We start from the raw sequence: 27534 nt of genomic DNA on the forward strand, positions 1-27534 counted from the left end.
GATTGAACTGCATGTCTTGCATCTCTGGTACTGGTCGGTGAATTCTTTACCACCAGCGGCAGTTGAGAATTTATTATTAATAATGGGTCCCAAGTGCATGCTTTGAAAGAAGTACCATAATAAGTGATATAAAATCTCCTTTCATTTTCACAGAAATCTCAGGAGGTGGGTGCTATTATTATACCCATTGTATAGATGCAGAAACTGAGGCTCAGTGAGCCTAAGTCACTTGCTTAAGAACATACAGCAAGTTAGAGGTAGAACTGAGATTCCAATTTAAGCCTCTCTAACTACAAAGACCATGCTGAACTGGAAGCTGTTGTTTCTATGCTGGATAGTAGTATAGCCCAAACAGTATGTGACAAGTCTCTTTCTCCAGCTGAAGGGAGAAAGCAGGGACTAAGGTGATATGACAGACACCGTGAGTGCCTATCCTATACCTTTCTTACCAGGAGCACTTCTATTTTATTCAGGATCACCCTCAATATATTTCAGGGGAGGGAAGTGCTAGTTGCATAAATGTCATCAATTTGTAGACTTTCATCAAACTACAATACACGAGAAACGTGCTTTTTTACACAAGTATCATATTTCGATTTACGAAGTTTTAAAAAAGAGAGGCATAGACTCAGGATGTTTCCAAATTACCTTCAGCTAGAAGATAAGAGAGGGAAAGAAACCAAAGGTGGCCAATGCTTAACAATTCATGAATCTAGGTGAAGGGAATACAGGCATTCGTTGGACTATGATTTCAAATTTCCAGTAGCCTGGAAACTTATCAAATCAAACAGGCAGAGGAGATGAAGAGCTATAATGTCCCCAGCCCCTGGGAGGTGGTGTGAGGCTTTGACGTCTGGACCCATAGCAATTCCTTCTCTACGTACTGATTGATCTTCGGGAAGGGACCCCACCCAGACTTGCTTTCCTCATCTGTACATCAGGAATAATAATAGAACCCACCTTCCTAGGGTTTCTGTGAAGATGACTGTCACCTGTCACAACACCTACTCGCAGTGCGCATTAAAGAAAGCAGAGGAGCAGACTGATGGCAGCCACTGGGTCCTTGATGAGGTCACTGAGTTACTGACACAAGTATCCAGAAACAGCCCTTCCTGCAGGCTTTCCATCATGTGAGATAATAGCCCTCCTTACAAGCCATTATAGTATGGGTATTTTTTATTGTTTTTGTTTAGTTGCTAAGTCGTATCCAACCCTTTTGCGGCCCCATGGACTGTAGCCTGCCAGACTCCTCTGTCCATGTGATTTTCAGGCAAGAATACTGGAGTGAGTTGCCATTTCCTTCTCCAGGGGATCTTCCTAACCCAGAGATTGAGCCCATGTCTCTTGCAGTGGCAGGCAGGTTTTTTACCACTGAACCACCAGGGAAGTGTGGGGTCTTTTATTACTGATAAAATTACACTCTCTTCTTCTTAATGAAACAATATGAAACTCAAGACAAAAAATGCATTCATAATGGGAAAATATTAAAAAATCCTAATTATGTAGGAATAAAGAAAGAAAGAATTAAACAGACTAGGGTACATCTGTAGGGTAGAATATTATGTAGTCACCAAGAAATGATGTCCAAAAATTATTTCATGGCAAAGGAAAATGCACTTAATCTAATACTGATATCTGAAATATGGAAAAATGTGAATACAAAGGGATGGAAGAAAATATAGCCAAATATTAATAATAGGCTAGATTTAGGTATTTAATTAAATGCTTCAACATTTTCAGTATTTAAGATAACTATTACATAGTATTTTTATAATAATAATTCAAACAGTAGGCTTCTAAACTATTTGTGACACATGAATGTTGGAAACAAAACTATGTACGATATCATCTATATAAAATGCTTCCAAAATTGGAAGAAAATATAACATCTTAAGAGTTATTACCACTGATTTGGGAGATTATGTGTGATCTTTTTTCTAACCTTTTACACATACACATTGTAAATTTTCTACAATGAGTACACGTTACTTTAGGGCTTCCCTGGTGGCTCAGATGGTAAAGAATCTGCCAGCAAGGCAGGAGACCTGGGTTTGATCCCTGGGTCCGGAAGATCCCCTGGAGAAGGGAATGACAACCCACTCCAGTATTCTTGTCTGGAGAATTCCATGGAAAGAGGAGCCTGGCAGACAACAGTTCATGGGGTCACAAAGAGTCAGACACAAGTGAGCAACTCACACACACACACACACACACACACACACTGCTTTACACTTTGAAACAAAAAATACAGTTCTTTAAAATATAAAATTATAATGTATAGTTCTAATATCATTGCCTTCAGACCCCATATCGAATCCTTCAATCAATTCAATAGATTTTCATTGAGTGCTTAGCATGTTCTTAAACAGTGTAATGATAATAATTATGACTACCTCTTATTAGACACTGTGATCATAAACTTCATGGACATTGTCTGTAATTGTTTCAACAGCCCCATAAAGTATTGAGGGAGTTGAATCAAATTCGCCTAAGGCCACAGCTTGCTGGTGACAGAGTCAAGATTCAAATCCCAGCCAATTGTATTTACGTGACTGGCTCACCCTTTTCCATCTATACTGAAAGAAATATACATCACAGCGATACACAAGCCTTGCTTAAAAAAACAAAACAAAACTCAAGGAAGCTCAGAGAAGGAAGTAGCAGTAGCAGACTGGTGAGACCCAACAAAGTTTCAAAAAGCAGGAAGCAAGGGTCTGAGCCTTTGAGTGGGGTTAGAGCCTGGAGGAAGAGGTGGCAAGAATACACAGAAACTGTACAAAATAGATCTTTACGACCAAGATAATCATGATGGTGTGATCACTCACCTAGAGCCAGACATCCTGGAATGTGAAGTCAAGTGGGCCTTAGGAAGCATCACTATGAACAAAGCTAGTGGAGGTGATGGAATTCCAGTTAAGCTATTTCAAATCCTGAAAGATGATGCTGTGAAAGTGTTGCACTCAATATGCCAGCAAATTTGGAAAACTCAGCAGTGGCCACAGGACTGGAAAAGGTCAGTTTTCATTCCAATCCCAAAGAAAGGCAATGCCAAAGAATGCTCAAACTACCGCACAATTGCACTCATCTCATACGCTAGTAAAGTAATGCTCAAAATTCTCCAAGCCAGGCTTCAGCAATACAAGAACCGTGAACTTCCAGATGTTCAAGCTGGTTTTAGAAAAGGCAGAGGAACCAGAGATCAAATTGCCAACATCTGCTGGATCATCGAAAAAGCAAGAGAGTTCCAGAAAAACATCTACTTCTGCTTTATTGACTATGCCAAAGCCTTTGACTGTGTGGATCACAATAAACTGTGGAAAACTCTGAAAGAGATGGGAATACCAGACCACCTGACCTGCCTCTTGAGAAACCTATATACAGGTCAGGAAGCAGCAGTTACAACTGGACACGGACAACACACTGGTTCCAAATAGGAAAAGGAGTACGTCAAGGCTGTATATTGTCACCCTGCTTATTTAACTTATATGCAGAGTACATCATGAGAAACACTGGGCTAGAAAAAGTACAAGCTGGAATCAAGATTGTCAGGAGAACTATCAATACCCTCAGATATGCAGATGATACCACCCTTATGGCAGAAAGTGAAGAGGAACTAATAAGCCTCTTGATGAAAGTGAAAGAGGAGAGTGAAAAAGTTGGCTTAAAGCTCAACATTCAGAAAATGAAGATCATGGCATCTGGTCCAATCACTTCATGGCAAATAGATGGGGAAACAGTGGAAACAGTGTCAGACTTTATTTTGGGGGACTCCAAAATCACTGCAGATGGTGACTGCAGCCATGAAATTAAAAGCCGCTTACTCCTTGGAAGGAAAGTTATGACCAACCTAGATAGCATATTCAAAAGAGAGACATTACTTTGCCAACAAAGGTCCATCTAGTCAAGGCTATGGTTTTTCCAGTAGTCATGTATTGATGTGAGAGTTGGACTGTGAAGAAGGCTGAGCGCTGAAGAATTGATGCTTTTGAACTGTGGTGTTGGAGAAGACTTTTGAGAGTCCCTTGGATTGCAAGGAGATCCAACCAGTACATTCTAAAGGAGATCAGTCCTGGGTGTTCATTGGAAGGACTGATGCTAAAGCTGAAACTCCAATACTTTGGCCACCTCATGCGACGAGTTGACTCATTGGAAAAGACTCTGATGCTGGAAGGGATTGGGGTCAGGAAGAGAAGGGGACGACAGAGAATGAGATGGCTGGATGGCATCACCAACTCGATGGACGTGAGTCTGAGTGAACTCAGGGAGTTGGTGATGGACAGGGAGGCCTGGCGTGCTGCGATTCATGGGGTCGCAAAGAGTCAGACATGACCGAGTGACTGAACTGAACTGAACTGAGAGCCTGGAAAATCCCATGGATGGAAGAGCCGGGTGGGCTACAGTCCATGGAGTTGTTAAGAGCCGGACACAACTGAGCGACTTCACGCATTGGAGAAGGAAATGGCAACCCACTCCAGTGTTCTTGCCTGGAGAATCCCAGGGACGGGGGAGCCTGGTGGGCTGCCATCTATGGGGTCACACAGAATCAGACACAACTGAAGCGACTTAGCAGCAGCAGCAGCAGAGAAGGTGGAACCAGCCTTCTTAGAACAAAGGGAACACAGCAGACGGACGATGGACTGGACGTGGGAGCGCCCATGCAGCCGGGGGCTGCAACGAAGCCAGTGTTGACTGCGGTAAACAGGAGGGTTAAGAGGAAGGAGCCAAAATATAGGGAAACCAGAGGGTGTGGAGGGCCCTGAACGCCAGGCTTTGGGATTCAAATGTCATTTGCTGGGTGATAGGGGAATCACTGACCATTCTTCAGTCTACACAGAGTGGGGATGAGTTCAGGAGTCGTGTGCTTTGCTGCAAGTGTCTTAGGTAGGAACATGAGAGTGAATGGGGAGATGGGAACCCAAGAGGCAGGGTTGGGAAGATTTGGGAGGCACTGAGCTAACCCTGTCCTCATGCATTACTTCTTCGGAGGAAACTGACAGACGGAGGTTTAAATGAACCATCTGAAGTCACATGACCAGGTGAGACCTGAGATGTGTGTAATCCCAGTCTACCTGCCCCCCTGGCCACCTGTCTCTGTGGAGATGGGACGCAGCAGTGGCCCATGGAAGGCTGTGCAGGACTGTCCCCTGACCTGGAGATGTGGAGGGGGAGAAGGCTTATGCCCCTCAGTGCCCTGCCTGAAGCCCACGAGTACGTGGGACCTGGACTCCAGTCTTGCCCCACCAAAGGTAGGAAGGCCAGGGGTTATTTCCCCACTTAACTGATGAGAACACAGAGGCTCAGAGCGTGCAGGGCTGTACATTTGGAAGCCTCTCCACTCTTTCCTGCTGCTCCACGGCAGCCTCTGCGCCTAAAGCTGGGAGCGAGCTCTCAATCTCACCCAGGGGCATCCCAGGAGGCTTGCCTCGAAGCAGCGAGCAGAGCTCCAAGGAGCAGAAACATCTCTGTTAAAGCAAAACATCATTAAGATGAGAAGAGGCAACATCTCGAACGCCCACGCAGTGCCAATGGCGCTGTAAAGTGTGCCTCCCAATTAGATGTGGGGAGGAGCCTCACCCGCTCAGGCTGTTCATCCCCAAGGACAAGGGCAGCCTGATTCCCTCTGACATCCCACCCCCAGCTCTGCCACGAAGCTGCATGTGTTTTGTCTGAGTCTATTTGAGGTGTCTTATGCAACAGAACCCCATCTCCGAGAAGAGACGGCTTGCTTTATGGCATACAGCGTTCTCACTGTCAGGGAAGTTTCCCCAACATGAAGCCTAGTTTGTGCCTTTCTTGCTTATAAGAACCTTGAAGGCTCCAAGGGACCTGTACTTTAAGATGATGTTCAAAGCCCTAAATAGATGGAAACTTTCTTCTGCGGGGAAGTATTTATTGAGCACTAATTCACTACCTCGTACTTGAAAGTCGTCTCTTGGGGCAAGGTCCTCCCACAGACTTTATGATACTGATTTCCCTCCTCCCACCAAAGGCAGGAAGGCCGGCGGTTATTTTCCCACTTTACAGATGAGAAGACGGAGGCTCAGAGGTACTGCCGACTTGATCATTAAGTCACAGCACCTTTACGGGATAGATCTGGGTCCACGGACTCCAAATTCTGTGTCTTTCCAATACCACCTTTGGGCCAGCCCTGCTCTAGGCACTGTGAGGACCATGGTCAATGAGAAATCATGGGTCTGCCAGGTGCCAGTTATTAAGTTATTGTTTCAGAGTTTCAAACCAGTCCTTCTCTGAGACAATTGGGGCTGCAAATTCTATTTCTGCTTCACCACATGGGTCCAGGTGAGATTCTGCCAATAGGGGGCGCTAGAGGAAGGTTGAAAGGCCGGAGGAGAAGGGACTTCTTCCAGCTGTTTCCCACTGGCTTCCTGCTTACTTCTGTTCCTGCAAGCAGAGACATCACTTTGCTGACAAAGGTCTGTATAGCCAAAGCTATGGTGTTTTCAGTAGCCATGTATGGATGTGAGAGTTGGACCATTAAGAGGACTGAGCGCCGAAGAACTGATGCTTTCAAACTGTGGTGCTGGAGAAGACTCTTGAGAGTCCCACGGACAGCAAGGAGATCAAACCAGTCAATCCTAAAGGAGATCGATCCTGAATATTCATTGGAAGGACTGATGCTGAAGCTTCAATACTTTGACCATCTGATGTGAAGAGCCAACTCATTGGAAAAGATCCTGATGCTGGGAAAGATTGAAGGCAAGAGGAGAACGGGGCAGCAGAGGATGAGCTGGTTGGATGATACCACCGACTAAATGAACATGAGTTTGAGCAAACTTCGGGAGATAGTGAAGGACAGGAAAGCCTGGTGTGCTATAGTCCGTGGAGTCTCGAAGAGTCAGACACAACTTAGCAACTGAACAACAGCAACAAAGCATTGCCTTAGCAGCACCTCTTCATCCTGGAAGCAGTGGTTCCTTCCTAAAGCAGCAGTGGAACCCAGCATGCAATTTTCCCAATGCTTGGAGAACCAGTTGCAAGCAACCCCCTCCCAGGACACCAGCACCAGCCTGTAGGGTCCCCCTTCTCAGTAGTCTGGGTCCAGCCCCACGGTGTCTGAGCTTAGAGACACCAATGCTACCCATGCAGCACCTCCCCAAAGAGATCTGAGGTCCGGCCTCATAGCGTCCCAACTCCAAATTTCTACATTTTAGTGATTCCAGTGATTTCCCTTTCTTCCTTCAGCCCAAGAGCTGGTGGCTGCTTCCTGCAATGACTCCCTCCCTCATACCTTAGTATTCTATCTTCCTCTTTCACTTACGGTTAACAATTTTATATCTAGTTAAATCTTCTTCTATTAAATTGTCTCTGCTCAAAATGACAGATGTAGTTTCTATCTCTTTAGTGGCCCCTGAATGCTATCCTTGAAGGGTAGCGAGTGGCCCATGAAACTAGGTAGAGACAAATTGTGGGCAGAGAGCCTGGCACATAGTAGGGCTTGAAGAATGGCTCTGGAATGAAAAAACAAACAAACAAAAAAAGAATACTTAAATAAAGGAGGGCCTTCGTGTTGAAGGAATGCTTGGGCAGCGACCCAAGTAGGAAAGGCAATCAGAGAAGTAGTTTTAGGAAAATAGCTCTTGCAGAAGAGTTTCAGGCACTTGGAAGATGAAGATGAGATGTGAGTAGTGAGTAGCATCAAAGGAATTGCACCAGGAAGGCTGGCACGGGGCCAGGCTGGGCTCGTGCACAACTCTGAGCCTCTTTGCTAGTCAGAAGCATCCAAGATTCCAACAGCTTGTGACCTCCTCCCCAGCCAAGAGAGCTGTCCACCTTGGTCCTGATGGCTCCACCTCACCCATCCTGTGGTCTGAGAAGGGGAAGGCCATGGGATGGTTGCCCGCCCCTGCAAGTAGAGAGGCTTCCAGAGAGAGGGAATGGTGGTCACCTGCGACTGTGGCCACTTTGCCACAGGTTTGGCAGCTGTCAACTGCTTGCTTGGGTCCAGCAACCAGAATAAGGAGAATATGTTGTCTCCCCTATCTGCCAATCCCAGAGAGAAAGAAAATTGAAAGCATTGGTCACTCAGTCATGTCTGACTCTTCGCAACCCCATGGACTGTAGCCTGTTTGGAGGCAGAGGGAGAAGGAATGAGCATCTGAAAAAGTTAGGAAAATGTCCTGAAGTTAGTTTGGATCCCGGAATGATCTCTGAGGAATCCAGCCACTGTTCTACAGCCTCTACCACATCTGTGCTCTCACATCCATCTGTCCCTAGGTATCTATGCACCTAAAGCTCTGAATCTGATCTATCTGGAGGCTAAGACTGTATCCTCTGACCCAAGTGCATCCTGGCCAGGCAACCTCAAACACAGAGGTTAGAGACCCCCTCAGAGGTCCATAGAACAGGGAATCTAGCCTGATCTATGTTGAGGGATTATGAGAAACCATTTCATTGCAGTGGACCCTGCTATTCATGTGTGTCCAGCATCCATTCCTCATCTTTCTAATGACGGAACCAATGTTTCCTTTGGGGAACTACCACTCCTTCTCCTCTTGGGCCATGGGTTCTGCTTGGGCAGATCTAGAGGCTGGTGATGACCCAGCCTGATCCATCAGCTGTTTCATTGCCTGGCTTCCCTCTTTGATTCAGGAATGAACAATTAACATAAGGGCCCAATTAAATTCAGAGCCCAATCCTATGACTCTTCAAGGACATTACCGGGAAAGGTTGCTCTCTTTATGCTGTGAAAACTAAGGCCATGCAGCATTCACCTGCAGCTTCTGGCAGCTGATGGAGCCAACATGGAGGACAGCAGAGTCAAGAAATGGAGAAAGGCATTTGAGCACCTAGATCCAGCCCTGCCTGAATGCATCAATCCTCGAACGAATACTTTTCCTTTGTTCTCTAACTACTTTGAGTTGGGTTTCCATCACTCGAGACTGAGAGTCCTGACTCAAATACACAGAGAGGTGAATAAGTTACTTTCTTTAATATTTAACGGGGGAGTGATTCTGGATCATTAACCCAATGGAGAGACACTACCTCTGATAAAGCCCTTCACAAGCCATCTGCTCTCAGGATAAAACCCCAGTTCCTTAACTGGAGTTTCAGAGCCTTCAATGATCAGGCCCTTGCTGATGTTTCTGGTCCCATCACACACCACTGCTCCACTGAACCTCTGTCTTTGGCTGCACTGCACTTCAAGATTCTGGAATGAACCATGGTCTCTTGCCTTGGGCTCCTACACACATCATCCTCTTCCTTGAATAGGTTTCACCTGTTCACCTCCTACAACTCCTTCAAATATCCACTCACACCCACATCTTCAGGGGGGCATTCCTTAGCCTCTGGAGGAACTGCCTCCCCTCTGTTAGGGTCTCTCATGACCCATTCCATCATCAGGACCAGAATAGATGCCTAATAAGTACTACTTGCTGGGTATCTGAAGGAGATCAGTGAGGCAGGAAGCCACAAGCACAGGCAAACGCAGGACCTAAACCAGGGCTGCAGAGAAGGAACAAAATCAGGCCAAGCCAGTGAGGACAGAGGAAGAGAAAGGAAGGAAAAGATTATGTGAAAAGTGGGGAAGGAAGCACCAGAAGAGTCTGAGCACCTTTGATGACAGCTGGAAAAGAATATTTAAAGAGACCCCTGACCATGAGCCATGTGGGTAAGGGGAACGTGTAGCTATTGGCAAGGAGCAGGGTCGTTGTGGAGAGGGGATGTTGCCATGCTGCTGTGCAGACAGGTGAACAGAGGCTCAGCACCGTGCAGGACCCAGAAGAGATGGCAAGGGCGGAGGGCATTTCCCCTGGCAGGCAGCTGCAGCAATTAGACAGTGGCAGAGGCCAGGAAAGGGCAGGGAGTTTATGGGCTTGTGTCCCTGGAAACTAGAGGGGAGCAGGATAGGAACTTCCACCCTCTGACCCCACCTGGCTGAGGCTGAGCTGCACAGTAATGATCTGCGTGAACAAGGTGCCTGCATCATCTTAGCCTTGCAGAGGCAGCCGGATGGGTGTTTACACTGCATGCGTTTCTCCTCCGGAGCAGGCTTGCTGTTCTGAAAAGCTCACTGGGCGGTTTGCATAATTGCCTGCTTAGGTGATGAGTGCTCAGACCTTAGCAGAATTTCACAAAGCCCACCCTCCCGATCCTGTGGGACATACCTGGGAGGGAGGACAAACCTCAATTAAAGGGAGCTGGGGAGCCCCCTGCTGCCCCTTCATACAGGGAGGAGTCACAGAACCTCAGGCCCAGAGCCTGTCCCCGCATCTGCTTTCCCGCCTTCACACCCAAGAAGGGGTCAGAATCAGGCAAGGGGAAGCCAACTTGGGAAACAGAACCAGTTCTGTGTGCTTTTCAAACACCTATTAAGCTCCTACTGTTTGTTGGTGAAAGAAATCGAGGAGTCGGCAGTCAAATAAGAAACCGGGGAGAGAAACACAACAGGCAAGATATGTAACAAACATGAGGTGTTTGGGGAATATGAGGGAGGGACTTTGAGCCCAGAAGAAACAAGGGTGGATATCAAGGAAGGCTGCCTGGAGGAGGTGACATCCAAGTAGCATCTTGAAGGAGTGTAGTGCCTGGTGTACAGCGCATGTGTGTTAAGTCACTTCAGTTGTGTCCAACTGTTTGTGACCCCATGGACTCAGGCCACCAGTCTCCTCTGTCCACAGGATTCTGGAGGCAAGAGTACTGGAGTGGGTTGCCATGCCTTCCTCCAGGGGATCTTCCCGACCCAGGGATTGAGCCTGTGTCTCCTGCATTAGCAGGCAGGTCCTTTACCATTAGCGCCACCTGGGAAGCCTCCTGATACACAGTAGATGCTCAAATACCCATGAACAAAGGGCCAAATGGAAAGCTGGATGGGGTGGGGGTGAGGCGTGGGATATGTTCCAGGGAGGGAAAAAGGCTGGCTCAGTTTGTTCTTGATCCCAGAGCCACAGTGAATTCGGTAGCTTTCCTAATGCCTTGTAAACCATACAACATTTTGCAGGGTGCATAGATCACAGGGTGTATCCTGTGCTATCATTTTTGGGTCAGGAATAAAGCGTTCGTGTCAGCTTGTTCTGGGGGCTACTGAGAGAGAAAAACTGAGACGCAGCCACCTCCCCCTCAAACCAACAGGATGCTCTTTAAATATGTAAGAGATTCACCGGGGCACTGCCAGCCCTGTCTGGCTTTCTTCAAAGTGTATGAAAAATGTGCTTAATATTCACACTCCATTCCAAAGAGGCATGGATGGGGGCTAAAGAGGAGAGAACAATTTGGGGTAAAAAATGACTAGTGTCATTTCACATCTTCCAACCCAAACTAATATATTCCTTGAGGCTGACCTTAAGCCACCCTCTACAGGAAGCCTTCCTCAACTGCAACCCCCCTCCCCCTCCCTCCCAAATGCCTTTCCGCTTCACTTGTTGCCATATCTGGACTGGGGTGCCAGGCATTACCCTGCTCACTGAGCCTGCATGTCTGAGCCCCCTCCACCCTCCCAGGTTCCCTGCAGCAGCTGTAATAAGAGCTCAGTTTTACGGATAAGAAAGCTGATGCCTGGGGTGTGGGGTTGGGGCGGGGATGGTCAGTGACTACTAGCCTAAGGTTGCTACTAAGTGGGGATTGAATTGACGCCAAACCTCTGCTCCCCACCACGCTTCCAAACATCGCCTCTCCATGCCTCACTGCCTCCCTGTCTCATTTCTGGTCCATCTCTCTACATTACAGCATTGCTTTCTGGGGGAATTTGGGTCACATTGTCTGGTTCAGTGCTTTAAGACAGCGGTCCCCACTTTTTGACACCAGGGACTGGTTTCTCACAGAAGACGATTTTTCTGCGGACTGGGGGTGGGGGTGGGGGATGGTTGCAGGATGATTCAAGCATGTTTCATTTATTGTGCCCTTTATTTCTATTATTATTACATCAGCTCCAGCCCAGATCATTAGGCATTAGATCCCGGAGGTTGGGGACCCCCTACTTTAAGAGCAGATAGCCGAGGATTCATATTTTGGTCTCTGCCCTGAACCATTTCCCCATTTCTGGGCACAGAGTAGGTGCTGACGATGTGAAACACAGAGAGGAAAATGTCAGCCCAAAGAGGAAGAAGCATCTGTTCTTGTGCTTTCATCACTCAGATGAAAAAAGTAAAGCCCAGAGAGGGAAAGTGACTTAAATATACAGAGCACAGAATTGAGCAGGAGGCAGGCTAGCCCTGCCATAGTACCCATAATAGGTGCTAAATTATGTTATTGCTGTATTATGTATACTATACGAAGCAGATATGCATAGTATATATAACATATAGCATTTTCTGTAATATATATTATATCACCAACATCTTCATTTTTCAGTGTCTAAGTGAAAACATTAATGCAGCACATCTTGGTAATGGGACATTCTCAGGATTTCACAAATGTGGGTCTCTGAAGCCAATCAGGAAGACTGCAGATGACCGACTTTCAGGCAAACAGAAGCCAACAGAGAAAGACACTAAGACATCATGACATTTGTGAAAGGTTTTATAATTGACAGCTTTCTTAATGGAAAGTTCACTGAATTTGGCACTGGAAAATCTGGGACATGGCCCCTTTCTGTCACTCAATAACCAGGTGATTTTGACTAAATCATTCATTTTCTTCGAGCTACAGTCTCCTTCCTTGCAAAATGCAGCAGTGAGATAAACTCAGAAGAGAAGTTACACAGCACACAAAACTCTACTCTCCATTACTGTGCCCATGGCAGCCATGACTAATCGATCACCCATCTCCTGGTGCGCCCAGCTGCGGCCTCGGAACACTGCCCGTGGCAACCGCCACCCACTGGCTGGAGTGAACGTGTCAGATGAAGCCAATATGCCATGTTGGAGCAGATGTTTCTAGAACTTACTCCAACTCTGACTTTCTGATTCCAAAAGTCTACGCACCGATAGAGCAACCTGGTGAGGTCGGCAGAGCAGGTACTTCCCCTCCCTCCACTGCACAGCCAGCAATCAGAGGTTGGACAAGTTCAAGTTGAGACACTCGGTGAGTGGGCCCAGGCACTAGACCTCTCTGAATAGGCCTGGCGGGGATAATCGATAGTCTTGCATCATCCCCAGTTGCAAAGGACTCCCAGGACCTCAGTCAGTGACCAGGGAGATGAGTCAAACACTAGAGCATCATTCTTTCCAGATGGTCAGGTGAGACCCTCTCCTCTGAACAAGTGGGACCACGCTGCAAAACCAGGACATGGGTGATGTTTCTGACTGATTCCTTTTACTTCCACTTATCCTTGATAGAAGCCCAGCTCCCTGGACTGTGTTTATCAGCCACCACCTTCTCTCCTGCCACACACACTCCTCAGATCATTTCCAGAACCTTCTTTCATTTGAGAGGGGAACATTCTGATAACAGCTTAGAGTGAGAGCTCATCCTATTCCAGGCAGACACCCAGGAAGGTGGGAAGAAGACTAAGGCTTGAGTCAGAACACGGGCTTGTGTCCTGCTGCTGTGGCCTCAGGGGAAGTTCTGTCCTTGTCTGGGCCTCGGTTTTCCTTCCAGCTTGACCTTCTATGACCACCTGCTTGTGATTTCCAAGAAAGAATTGTGATTGCTTGACTAAAGGGGTGAAGTACGGATGGATCTCATCCCTGTGCTGATGATTAGGTGGGTATTAAGCGAACAAGGGTTCCCAGAGCTTCTGAATTCTACCTCCACTTACGCACTTAGTGATGTAGTGATCAATGTGCTCTGGGGAAGAAAAAAATGAGAAGGAGCAATGGAAGGCAAGTGGCTTTCACTGAATGCCTGTTACGTGTCCAACACTATTTCACACATGCCCATACGCTAGCCCATGAAGAACGTGCCAACGCACCTCTCATAGATGAGAGAACCAAGGCTCAGAGAGGCTCAGCAACTTGTCTCAGATCACACAGCTGGTGAATAGCAGAGCTGGGGGTTATACTGAGCAAATACTTCTGCCTCTAAAGGTCACGTCTTTACACTCCACTGTGGAACTTCTCACACAGTATGAAACATGGAGGAAAATGAGGTACCACACCAGCCCTGCCTCACAGAGCTCTCAGAGGATCAGGGAAACGAGCCAGTCACCCAAATAATTGTGCTCAAGGCCAAAAAAAAAAATCCGAGAAGCACAGATCTGGACAGACTTCACAGAAGAAGTGGCCTCTTTTCAGGATGGTCAGGATTCCCTGACAATAGCAAATAATAATAACCATAAACATGTACTTGTGCTAATTCACTCACCTATGAGATCAGGTACCATTGTTAGTCCCATTTTAAAGAAGAGGATACCAAGGCACAGAGAGGCTCAGCAACATGTGCAAGGTCACACAGCTTGGAAGGGCCAGAGCCTGGATGAATTCCCAGGCAGGCTGGTTCCAGAGGTCACACTCTTAACCAGCTCACTGTGTCACTTCTCACACCATTTTCTCCCACTGACTGCTACCCAAAGAAGTGGCAGGAGGCCTGGGGAGTCACTGAAAGTATCCGGGTTATCTTCCTTTCTTTTATTTAAAAAAAAATTTATTTATTTGGCTGCATTAGGTCTTAGTTGAGGCACGCAAGATCTCCGTTGCTTCATGTGGAATCTTTCACTGCGGCGCGTGGGCTCTCTAGTTGTACTGCGTGGGTTCAGTAGCTATGGCTTGCAGGCTTAGTTGCCCTGCAGCATGTGGGATCTTAGTTCCCAGACCGGGGATCAAACTGGCATCCCCTGCATTGCAAGGCAGATTCTTAACCACTGGACCACCAGGGAAGTCCCTCACCTTTGTCTTTTAAGGGGGAAGTGACTAGCCCAGGAGGAGTAGATAGTCTGGTGGGACAGGGTTCAGCTCTTCTCCTCCAGGAGAAGTAAGGAGCCACTTGCCTGCTACCCGTCACCCCGCGCCCGCCCCCCGCCATGATGCTGTGCGATGCTGACTCTGCCAGTCTCTCACGGGGCGGGCACTGCAGGGAGAAGAACCTCAGCCTCTGTGAGCGGCCCATTGTTCAAGGCGCTTTGGTGACATGGGGATAGTAAATTACCTACAACGAACTATTCTGTAGAACAAGGTGTTCACTGATCTCCATCTGGGTACCTGTGCAGATGGTACTGTTAGCAGGTGGGCTGGAGAAGAGCCAAGCTTTGTTGGGTGAGGTCTTGCAGGCTGTTTGTCCTGTCTGTCCTGCTCCCACTAAGTAATGAAGATAGTGTGAGCTTTGGAATGAGGCAGCTCTGGATAGGAGTCCCACCACGCCCCCCTGTTAACTCTGTGACCTTGGGTAAATCCCTAACATCTCTGAGCATCCCATTCATAAAGTGGGATGGCAATAGTCCCCGCAGATTGATGGGAGGATAGAGAAAGTATATGCAAAGTAGGTTGTATAACACCCAAATCACTCTGAAAACAAACACATCTTAACCATCATAAAGACCAATCATACAATAGAATGTAGCTCACTAACAAGATCCAAGGGTTGGAAGCTAAAGTGGGAAGGGAAGTAAACTGTGTTGCTCATTGACACAGATCCAATACTATCAAAGATATTCACAGGCATTTTCTCATTTTACCTTTTCAACCATGAACGATATTGTGCCCATTTTACAGATGCAGAAATGAAGGATCACAGAAGCTCAAGATCTTCCCCTACAGGAATGGCACTTTCTCCACTCCTCCCCCTTCCCTTAGATCAGTTCCCAACTCCCAGATGCACTAGCTAATTTTGTAAAGAGTTGATTTCTGGTTCTATTTTAGCCCTAATCCCTACATTTGGGAAACAAGTTCTGCACTGATCATGTCGTCTATTCTGGTACATCAGCCATTTCCGTGTGGGTCTCCATGACAGTCTTCACTCCAGCCATTATCTGAACCCTGTTTCTATTTCTAAAGGCCTGTTTTTTTTTCTTTCTTTTTATTTTTTTTAAATTTGAGTATAGTTGATGTACAATGTTGTATTAGCTTCGAGTGTACAGTGGACAGCAAAGTGAACCAGTTATACATATACCCACTCTGTTTTAGATTCTTTTCCCATATAAGTCATGACAGGGTATTGAGTAGAGTCCCCTACACTATACAATAGATCCATATTAGTCATCTGTGTTATATATGTGTGTGTGTTTAGTTGCTAAGTTGTGCCTGACTCTTTTGCAACCTCATGGACTGCAGCCCGCCAGGGTCCTCTGTCCATGGGATTTTCCAGGCAAGAATACTGCAGTGGGTTGCCATTTCCTTCTCCAGGGGATCTCCCTGACCCAGGGATTGAACCTGCATCTCCTGCCTTGGTAGGCAGATTCTTTATCACTGAGCCACCTGGGAAGCCCATGTTATATATACCCTACTCGTAAATCTCCTTTTTCTGGTTCCCTGTTTTTGTGAATAACACCTCCTTCTGATCACCCAGCAGGGATATCTTGGGTGTCTCTAATCCCCTTTTCTCCCTGGACATGCTCCCGTTCCATCCCCACACAATGCTCTGACTAGAACTCTTCAATGTACTTTGCAGATGATCCAATCATCTTTCGCAACTCCCTCGTGTTACCCAAAAAGTCCCAGTACTGGAAGCTTGCTATTGGAAGCTTATAAAATCTGATCCCAGTCTATGTATTTATCCCTATAATATGTGTCACAGCAAAATGGATAACTTACTGCTCCCATAATGTATCTTATGCATAATTAGCAGTAGTCATAAATGCCGTCTGTGTCATAAGCACTTTACATAATTGTCATTAAGTCCTGTATAGTTGCACAGGTCCCTGGATTCAGAAGGGTCCCCTGCCTTGTTTAATGCTATGCTCTCACTGTGTTGAAATTTTTACTGATTTTTGAATAGAGAACCTCACATTTTCATTGTGCCCTGAGACTTGTAAATTGTGGAACTGGTTCTGAAAGCAGAAGCTGTTATAGGTCCATTTTACAGATGTGAAAAACAAGGTTGCGCAGTCAATAAACCCAGGGACTTGCCAACAGACCCCTTGTATTGAGGACCTACTATGTGACCGGCCCACACTAAGTGCTTATCGTGTGCCATGCACTCAAGTCCTCTCCCTTGATCCTCACCCCCCAACCCCTTGCAGTAGCAGGTGGCACTTCCTGACTTTCTTGCAATCGCAAAGTGTTTACGTGACAGAGCCAGGACTGCACTCTAGGTCTGCCTGACTTCGAGTCCAGGGCCCTTCCTACTGTGTCGTTCAGAATAAAAAGGGTGGTCCTGTCATTTCAGAGCCTGTTCCAGCAACTGGCAGGCACTGAACAGGGGGCAGAGGTTCCAAGCAGATCTCTAAAAATAAACCCTGGCTGCACTGTGTTCGGAGCCCTACAGAAGCCTCCTTCCCCGTCCTAAAAGCTGTTCCCATCTCTAAACGCAGCCTTTCACCACAGGCTGTGGCTGCTGCTCCTCCATTCACTGCAAGGGAGAAACGGAACAGATTGCTAGAGCAATTAAACATCACATGGGAAGCCCAGAGAGACTGGGGAGGGGGAGGAGATGCAGTTTCTTAATGGTCTGCCTCTATATTTAGCCTGAAAAAAACCTCAGTCTCTAACCCTTCCAGGGGGCAGGCAGAGGTGACAGTGGAGTTGGGGGGCTTCAGTGCCACTGGACTTTTGTGCCAGGAAGCGCCCGTCTGCCAGGGAACAGCCCCATCAGCTCCATGCCTTACGTGGGCTCCCCATATGGCAGGCCAGGAAACCCCAACCAGAAAACAAGTCGTGCAAACGGTAGACATCCTGTCTAGGTGAAATTTGGCAAGAGGATTCTGCAGGGATGGTAAATCAACAGTACAGAGCTGGCCTGGCCTCCCTGGGTACCAACCTCGCTCAGGGCTTACGGGGAGGCATGCTGGGTGATGACCTCTGCTCAGCCTTGGTTTTAGCCCCAGTGACGGAAGGGGCCTCCTCCCTCTCACCTTCCTGATCCTTTAGTCATTGCCCCCAAGTCAAGCAATGTGGGATGTGCACAGACTCCCCCCACTCTGTGTGCACATGAGCTTTAAAAAGGGCCTTTGCAAATACAGAAGCCAGAGTCCCATCCCTTTGAGATGGTGATTCATTCCAGAGTGGGGCTCAGACATCTGTGTTTATATAAAGCTCTCCAGGTAATTCTGAACTCAGCCAGCTGAAAAACAACTGGCAGGTATAATGGGTCTGAAATGCCCTGAGGAGTTCTGGCTTTCCTTTCTCGTCTAGTTTGGGTTCTTTATTTTTTGAGGGACTTTGAACTAGTGTATGTGCATTTGGAGCCTCCGTTTCTCAATCTATAAATGGGTACCAAATCCTCAATTGCTGAATACACATGGGCTGACAAAGGATGGATGAATGGATGGATGGATGGATGCTATAACAAGATGGATAAGCACATCAGCAAACAGCAGGGTTCATACCTGCAAGCGCTCACAGATTATTGCCTACCTGAGGTGCGGCTGACCCCAGAAACAAACTCTGACACAGGAATAAAGTGTTCTATTTGTGAGGTGGCCCCAAGAAGCATCAGCAGAGGAGATGTGAGAGGTGAGAACAAGAAGGGAAGAAAGCAGAAGGTGCACTAACAAGCCCATTATCATTGTGGAGAGTTGAGGCTCAGCCCCACTGGGACCTCTGGAAGTAGTGAAGAGCATGCTGGGATGTTTATCCCCCAAGTCTCATCATCAATGGCTGGGGGCTGCTCCCAGGGACGTGAGCTCCAGGGCACTTCTGCCCTGTCTTGCTTGTGAGCTGAGAGAAAGCGGTCAGCAGAGAGTTGGAGAGCTACAGGTGTTTGCTCAGTGTGGGTGCCAAGGGGACGTGGGCAAGGCACCGAAAGCATCTGTCACACTGATTGCCTCAAAAGCATCTTCTTGCCCTGAGCTGGGGCGGGGAGGGAAAGATGCCAGGTGAGTAGTGGTCCAGGCTCCTTTGAGCCACACAGCTGCCAGCACTACGACGAGGGTCTAGCTGTGCCAGGTCCTGTTTATGTCTGTCTGGCCTGTTTCCTCGACCGTTCTCAGGAAAGATCAGCATTTCTCAACTTTGGCACTGTTGACATGTGGAGCTGGTGCTTTCCTCGTGGGGGGCGCAGATCAGAGGATAGTTAACAGCATCCCTTGTCTGTACCCCCTGGATGACAGTAGCATCTCCCATTACGACAACCGAACTTGTCTGCAGACACTGTCAAATGTCCCCTGGGTGGCAAAGCTGCCCCCTACTGAGAATCACGCAGGTAGATGGACACTTGTCTTCTTCCCTGAGAACTCAGTGACTCCCCATGAGGACTTTCTGAGCTCTGGTTTCATCCTGATCAGACCCTGCCTCTGCAGAGTCTCTGTTCAGATGGATGTTGTGCCCCAAGCACATCTCAGAGACAGGTAGAGCCAGAACCCAGCTGGGAAACATGCGGCGCCCCTGCTGAGCTGAGCCCTGAGCCCACTGCAGGGAAACGAAGCAGCAGTGATTGTGTGAGCATCACGGTTGGGCTGCAGGGACCACACAAGGCAGGGGAGTCGGGCAGCTTCTGGCTGAATAGCCTACACGGCAGTTGGTCCCAGAGGCTGAGAGCATCATATCCTGGGGACCAACCTGAAGACAACCCCCAGGAGACTTAAGGCTGACCTGACCAGGAATATTGATGAAGAAGAGTTCTAAGTGCTCAGTGAGGCTGTGCAAGTCTCCTAAAGTTACACAAAGAGCGAGTGCAGAGCCAGCCAGGAAAGGAGCCCAGGAGGACTGACTCCAAACTGCTCGCTCTTGCCATTAATCAGGTCACTTCCTGGTTACAGGGGAGGGTCTGAGATCCCCTTCCCCAACAGGCCAGGAGCAATGCGTCCAAGCATCCTGAGTCACTGGTGCTGACAGCGGGCTTGCTGGCCCTCAGTCCTCAAAGCACATAGCCAGCGCCACCTCTGGTTCATCAACTGCCCATCAAGTCTCAGAAGCCAAGCTTGGACTTGAAGGGTTTAGTTTCTCCCCTGATCTGCCTGCTTCATTCACTTCCTTGCCTTTATGCTTCTCTCCAGGATGCCAGTGCAATGTGAATGCCACTCAAAGGGCACACACTGGCATCCAGTCCTTGGGCAGAAATAATTCACAGCTAAACTCTGAAGCTGGCTGAGCACAGAGTCCGAAGATGGACAGTAGGGCTCCGAGTCAGCTGTGCTACCAGCAACCCCACTCTCCTTGCCTTTGTTTCCTGGGTTGTCCAGGCAGCAGTCTGCCTGGTCCAAACAAGATCACACAGAAGCAAAGAAACCTCTGTCCCTGGACCTGGCCCAGCTCCAGGAGGCTGCATCTTCAGGAGGCCTGAGCAGGGATGTTTGGTATCTGGGGAGGATTTCTGGCAAGTTCAAGGGCTGCAAGGAGCACATTTCACACACGTGCTTGCACACACACATACACATGTACATGCATGCAAGCACACACTAGCTCCAGAAAGTGGCTCTTTTGTGCATTTCTGTCCCTGGCCAGCCATTCACTTGCATAATTAAAATTCTCCTGGAAGATAAGAGAGATGAGGAGGAAGCAAGGGACCGCACTGGCTGGAGTTAACTGTCTAGAAATGCAAGATTGTGTTGAGGAATTTCCCTGGAGGCCTAGTGGTTAAGATTCCATGCTTCCACAGCAAGGGCAAGGGTTTGCTCCCTGGTCAGGGAACTAAGATCCCAAATGCCATGCAGCACAGCCAAAAAACAAACAAACAAAAAATAACTGTGTCAAGACACACCTGTAGAGATGTACAGACACCCAAATAAGCAGAGAACTCAAAAGTTGTCTATCCATAAATCCACCTATCTGTCTGTATTAAAGAAAAAAAATCATATTAAGGGGCTTTGATAATACAACACAGCACTGGGACTCAAACGTGGGCCACCAGACCCAGACCTTGCTACAGTTTAGAACAATCTGCATCCCTGGCTTAAATCGGGAAAGCGGGACGGGATGGAAATTCTTGGCTACCCTTCATGTAAATGGGAATTGTGATCCCATTGACGTTTGTAATAATTCTGATCCAAGATTGAAAAAAAAAAATCAACAGCTGTGACAACAGCCAGACTCATGGCACTTAGAGTTACTGAATGCTTTCACATCCATCTTCTCACAGGGTCCTTGTAACAACACGGGGAGGGAACAGATGAGGAAACGAGGCTCAAAAAGGTTAAGTAATGCTAGAAACCATAAACTTCAAACCACAGATTTACAAAAGTTAAGATAATATTATCCTTCTTGTCGTCAGCACTATGCCCTTTATTTATCAAGTATGGTTCCAGAAATCTTAAAGGCAAAGAGTCATGGCTTCCCAGTGTGTGACTCCCCCACAGGTCCCCACCATCCACTCGATATATAGGAGATCAATACACACTTGGCGGTGTTTTCATTTACACAGTAGAAACCCAGCAGGAGGGAGAGAAAATACTCGTATCCTGTACATTTATGGGCTCTAAACTTGAAAAGAATAGTTTCTCAGTCTTTAAAAACAAATAAAATAAGTCAGCTGATACTGCAAGAGCTCCAGTGATCTCCAGGCTCAGAATAATACCCTGCAAGTCCTTTTACATGGGACTGGTCCAACCTTTGTGGTTTCCAACTAGATAGCATGACTCCATGAGCACCAAAAAGCATTCCCTTTCTGAAAAATAATCTCCTGCATTGTCTGAAATTTGCATCTTCCACCCCACCAGGCAAAGGCAGTGGAAATTTCCATTATGTCTGTGATTGGTCCACCACAGCTTACCAAGAATTAGTTTATAAGACTAGTTAGTCCTGCCTCACAGCTGTCTCTAAAGAAGACAACACAGGTCTGTTCTGATAAGGGGTAAACATGTTAACACTGGAAAGCTTTAGGGATTGTAACACTTGAGAGGGGGATCAGGGTCTCCCATGGATAGTGAAAGGGTCCTAGCCAGCTAGAGCCGAAGAAAAGGAGGATGCAGACAAGCCTTGTGAAACCTCTTCCCTCTTGGAGTCAGAACTTCGTTCTGCACAGATTAGGAGTCGAGCTTGATGAGGGATGGTCCAGCAAAACCCAGGCCAAGTGTCGAGCATCAGAGTTATGCCCGGAGTCGTCCCTGGATAAGCCTAACCCAGAGAGAGAGAGAGAGAGAGAGGGACTCTCATGCCTGAAAGAAGGATGCTCTGAATCTCTGCACCCTCTCTCTGGCTTGGCCAATGAAGCTTCCAGGCTTGAAGCTGGACCAGAGACCTTCCCAGCAGAGACTGAGGCAGAACACACAGAGCTCAGCACCCAAGTTGGAACTCAAGTCCCAGAAGCATCTAAAGAAGAGCCAGAGGGTATTAACTTGACTAAATTGATTTTTTTTCTAAATTAAAAAAAAATAAATAAAGAGCCAGAAGGGGTCAGACTCAAATACTAAATGCCAAGGATCCAGGGCCCAGGGAATGGGTGGGCACCGGCCAGGCTAGTCGTGAGTTCAGGTCTGAGGTCCCAGGCTGTCAGGCTCCACGGCCAAGGTGGGGGTGGGGAAAGGGGCTAGCTGTGCGTACAGAGCCCGGGCAGGATGCCAAGCTGCGGCACCCCCTGTAGGAGCGGGACCAGATTCACAGCCACCAGGTGCTTTCCTGTGATGCGTGTGTGAAGTCACTTCAGTCGTGTCAACTCTTTGCAACCCCATGGGCTGCAGCCTTCCAGGCTCCTCTGTCCATGTGATTCTCCGAGCAAGAATACTGGGTTGCCGTGCCCTCCTCCAGGGGATGGATCTTCCCAACCCTGGGATTGAATCCACGTCTCTAATGTCTCCTGCATTGGCAGGCAGGCTCTTTACCACTAGCGCCACCTGGGAAGCCCAGCAGGGCAGGGATGCAAACTCCAGACTGAAGACAGGGCTGGCAGGGAGCGCTCTAATTTTCAATTACTGCACTCACACCAAATGGAGCTCGGCGGCTCTCCCTCCACTCCGGGGTGTATTTGACTTTACATCACACGACTTCCTGAACATATAGACACAGAGCGACGGTTCAGCCCTGCTCACTCATCCGACCAGGCCGCCACGGGGCGAGAGCCACAGCCCAGCGTTTACACACGGGCTTATTGAAAGCAAATAGGATTTGGCCTCAGTTGCACACAGGCCCTCCTTCGGGTAAGCGCATATGCTGTGATCATGGGGGCATTTCCTACAGAGCCCATGCCACCAAGATAGGGCCCTTTGGGCTGCACTGAACTTCAGCGATAGCTTGCCAGCTTCCAGTTTCCAGAGATCTATAAATGTTCACTTAAGACAAGGGACATTTTCTGTGCATCCTCCTGCCACCCGGTCCAGGGAAGGAAAGTTCTGATTTTTTCCCCATAATCTCCTGCAGAGACTGTGCTGCCTATTACCTAGATCTGCTCACTGCTCTCTCAATCTCCTTCCTGCCTTCAGTTCCCCATCTGGAAAGTGGGCAGATTTGATCCAATATTCTCAAAAGCTCCTCCTCCTTAGACACCCTGGGCCCCTTGGGGAGCACTGGGAAGCAGGGAGCATTCTGGGTTGGGAGTCAGGAGCCCTGCAATCCAGTCCCAAACTTTCCTCAGTCAGTGTTCTTGAGAAATTCCTTTCCAATTCTTGAGTCTCAGTATCTCCAGCAACAAAATAAAGAAGAAAATATTACTTGCTCAGTCATGTCTGACTCTTTGCGACCCTATGGATCATAGCCTACCAGGCTCCTCTGTCCGTGGGATTCTCCAGGCAAGAATACTGGAGTGGGTAGCCATTCTCTTCTCCAGGGATGATCGAACCTGGGTCTCTCACACTGCAGGCAAATTCTTTACTGTGTGAGCCACCAGAGGCTTCCAACTAAGCCAGGGGGCAAATTCAATGATCTCTGAGCTTTCTTGTTTTGCATGATTTTCTGTATGTGTATATTCGTGTGTGTGGAGGGGGTATGTGTAGGTGTATCTAGGTGTGTGAGTAACTTAACAACCTCAGCTGTCCCTACTGGCATGCACCCCATCTCCATACACCCGGATCTCCTTTTGGGGACCCTGCTCCTGTGACATGCCATCTTGGTGAAAGTGTTCATCAGTGTGTGCTTACTGACAGGGGGCAGGAGGCCCAGGCAAGCCCAGCCAGTTTCTCTTTTCCTAGAAGCTGACTTGAACTGAGTGCCCCGAGGATACAAAGATTGGAAACCATCCATCCATAGAGCCCTGAAGAGTCTGCCCATGAATTCTTCCTTCCAGGGTACTTGGTGGTTCCTGATTCCTCTCCTTCCTGAGGCCACCTTTTCCAGCCTTCGTTCTGACTTTGTGGATTGCCTTGTATCCACCCATTCATTTGTGCACCTAAGTCCTACAAGCTCAGCTCAAGTGCCACCTTCTCAATAAATCCTTTCTTGGCATCCCTATTTCTAACTGCAGGCCTGCCAGTGTTTCCTGTCCAGCTTCATTGTGGCTTCATGGGGCTTTATCTCCTTCCTAAAACTGTACTGTCTAATATACTTCTGTATATTGTGCATGGTCATCTCTCCTCCCTAGAGCATAAGTATCATGAGGGCAGGCACTGGTGCCTGCTTGGCTCGTTGCTGCATTCCCAGTGCTCTGAACAGTGCCTGACATGTGGTAGGTGCCCGATAAACACTGGTTCAATGAATCAATGTATGAATGGATGCTTGAAAGCTAACCACAGCTGGTTTGCATTCTAACTCTAATATTGACTCCTGTTTCCCTCTCTGGATCCTTGCCTGCTCCCTGCCTAGAAAGCCCATTGCTGGGAGCATGAAGCCTGAACAAAAATCAAAGACCACAGCCCATATATTGGGGAGGGGGGCTCATTTCTTCAGGGGGGAGATCCCAGCAGGGTAGCTCACTCTTCTCCCTCCACACCAGCTTTCTCACCTCCTCTCTCAGCCCCATATCCTGGACCAGCCTCTGGAATCTGAATCACCTTCAATCAAAATGCTTCAAAGTCCTGATCTGTTTGTTAAGAAAGTCAGAACCAAAGAAGAGAAAAGAAAAAAAAAATTGCAGACAGGTCTCAGTGGGCCAGAACTCAAAAATCAATTTGATACACCAATTTTTTGGATTTAATAACTCATGATCCTGCAGAATCAAGGTCATAAATAGTAAAGAGAGTTTCAGGCAAGCCCACCAAAATCCATTTGACTCAGCTGAAGACCTTGATCCCATCTCTCTGCTCTGCACTCTCCCACATGCTCCATTTCTTTGCCTGGGCCTCACATCACTGCCCTCTCAAGCTGTCTCTACATCTCTGATCCTCTCTTCTCAGTATCCCCTGGCTGATAGCCTTCAAGACCCCATCCTTAGTCCTCTGGGCTTCTCACCGCACATGGCCTCCTCAGGGACTCTATCCTCTCCCTTGACGTTAAGTTGAAGATTTCCCCCGGTCCTTCTCGCCTATCACCAAATCTCTGCCTATCTGATGGCCACCCTAACTTGAAATTCCCATTGGCCCTCTAATAATATCAACCTCTCCCTTCCTTAACTTCTCTGCACCCCATACTGGATAGTCCCTCTTGGGTTATCCACAAAGTGGGTTATTCATCCCTCCCTCAAATAACTGTTCAGTGAACCTAATAATCTAATTCAGCTAAACAAGCTTTGTCAAGGGTACCATTGTTACCTGGTCTACTTCAACCCTGGGCTGTGAAATGTCTGTGAAAGACCTGTAAAAGACCTGGATTTTACTTCCAAAACCTCATATAGTGGGTCCAGCCACATATTCAGCATCAGACCTGGGTGTCCCCATCCTCCCAACAGCCTTCCCAGGCTGTGGCCCCATGATCCAACCCTCGGTTTTCATCTTGCAAGGACTCCTGATACAAGCCCAACCTGCTTTCCCCTGTCATATGAGTGGCATGTTTCCAGTGCTCCCTTTTGATGGAAGAGTCCAGGGTGGACCCAAGGAGGATGGCTGGGATGGGAGAGCAGCATGGCTAAGGCAGGTGACATCCACGTGTGATCCAGTCCAATCCCCAGCCGTTCCAGGAGGAAGGTATCAGTACCCTCCATCACAGACAAATGAGCAAAGGAAGACTCCAAGGTTAGGGACATGTCCAAGGTCACCACCTCATCAGGAGGTTGCTTCGCTCTCCCTCCATCAGGCTGTCCATGGAGAAGGTAAGTAAGACACTGACAGTCCCCAGGCCAGACTTGCTCTTGCTACTATATTCTTAAAAGCCAAGCGGTGAGATTCGGTGGTTCTGGGGGCAGAACTGGGCTGGAGAGGGAGAGGCAAATATGCCGAAGGACAGGTAGAGGGAGGAGGGTGCCCACGCTCGGTCATGCTAATTTTGACATTTTCCTGTGCGTCTGCTTATCATCAACTTATAATTTAACCTCGTTGTGCTGATGCCTCTGGAATGTCAACAAGCCTTGCTGGAATTTCATTACCGCCCGGCAGCTGGCCCTGGTATTTCGGATACAAATGATGTGCAGCTGCATTCTGGCCCTGCTGTCTTTATCCCCATCTAGCAAACAGTGGCATTAGCCACAGTTAATCCCAGAAAGATATTCCATGCACCGAGAAGAGGGCTTGTGGGTGCCGCCAGGGGCATTTCCTATGGACTCTCTGCCTGAGCCAATTAACCCAGAGTCATTGCTGAAAAGCATTAGCTATTGATGATGGATCCAGAGGGCTGACCCCGGGGCTGAGGGGGGACTGGAGGGAAAGTGGCGAATGATGAAACTTCCCTGTATCTGCCGCTTTCAAAGCCCTTCTGCCTGCATCGTCGCAATGGGGCAGTGATGTAGGTTGGGGAGCTGGTGGTGTGCCCATTTCATAAAGTGAAATTTAAACCCCAGAGAGGGAAATGATTTCAAGTTCACTGGAACAAAGAAACACAAAGGCACACACTCCATGTCCAGAGTTTGCATTTTATTTATTCATCCAACAGATATTTATTGAGCACCTACTGCAAGCCAGGCATCACACTTAGCAGATGAGATGACTTCTCCACCCTTATGTCTGAGGCATTTGCTTGTAGCATCTTCCCCTTTGGGGTCTTCACCTAAGGAAGGTGTGTTTGCTTAGTCGCTCAGTTGTGTCTGACTCTTCTGCGACCCCATGGGCTATAGCCCACCAGGTTCCTCTGTCCATGGAATGGAGTGGGTAGCCATTCTCTTCTCCAGGGGATCTTTCTGACCCAGGGATAGAACCCAGGTCCTGCACTGCAGGCAGAATCTTTACTGTCTGAGCCACCAGAGGAGCCTCACCTAAGGGACATCCTTCTTCAATTCCCTACATCCTACACCCATTGACTCCCCTTCATCAGAGTCTGTGCTCAGGGGAATCTGTGATGTCCCTTAACTATACCTGAGTGTACCGAGGTTTCTGTGTCTACCTCATGACACTGGTTCTTCCCAGGAAAAAGGAAGCCCTGTTCTGTTACAGGATTCCAGGATCTCCACGAGTGGGATGGAGAGCCCTTTGGAGCCTGGGGACCTTTAGGCCCTGGAAGCCTACTGTCTGCAGCTGCCTGGGTGGGGAGGGTGGTCATGGCAGGGAGGGCTGGTGTTGGTGCCACTTGGCATGGTATCCTTGGGCTGTGATGACCCTCCTTGGTTCCCCAAGGGATTCTGTGTATGGAGAGGATGCCAAGGGCAGAGGACACCATACCAGGTTGGGTCCTACCTGGCTCCTTGGCATAAGAGGGACCACAAAACCCCTAATGCCAG

General features: G+C 48.1%; 1 protein-coding gene across 2 annotated transcripts in view; it reads right to left on the reverse strand.

Annotated features, from left to right (window-relative positions):
* LOC129649625 (acid-sensing ion channel 2-like) overlaps positions 1-27534 on the reverse strand; it is a 275297-nt gene that overhangs the window by 61263 nt on the left and 186500 nt on the right. The window contains exon 3 of one of the 2 annotated variants that reach the window (XM_055577260.1): positions 26722-26867. The exons of the other annotated variant lie outside the window; for it this stretch is intronic. Within the exon in view, the coding sequence (XP_055433235.1) occupies positions 26769-26867 (99 nt within the window). The 3' untranslated portion in view covers positions 26722-26768. Of the gene's footprint in view, positions 1-26721; positions 26868-27534 lie in introns of those variants that run through there. 2 annotated transcript variants of the gene reach the window in all.

The sequence above is a fragment of the Bubalus kerabau genome, chromosome 4, assembly GCF_029407905.1.
Source record: "Bubalus kerabau isolate K-KA32 ecotype Philippines breed swamp buffalo chromosome 4, PCC_UOA_SB_1v2, whole genome shotgun sequence".
Lineage (NCBI taxonomy): Eukaryota > Metazoa > Chordata > Mammalia > Artiodactyla > Bovidae > Bubalus > Bubalus kerabau.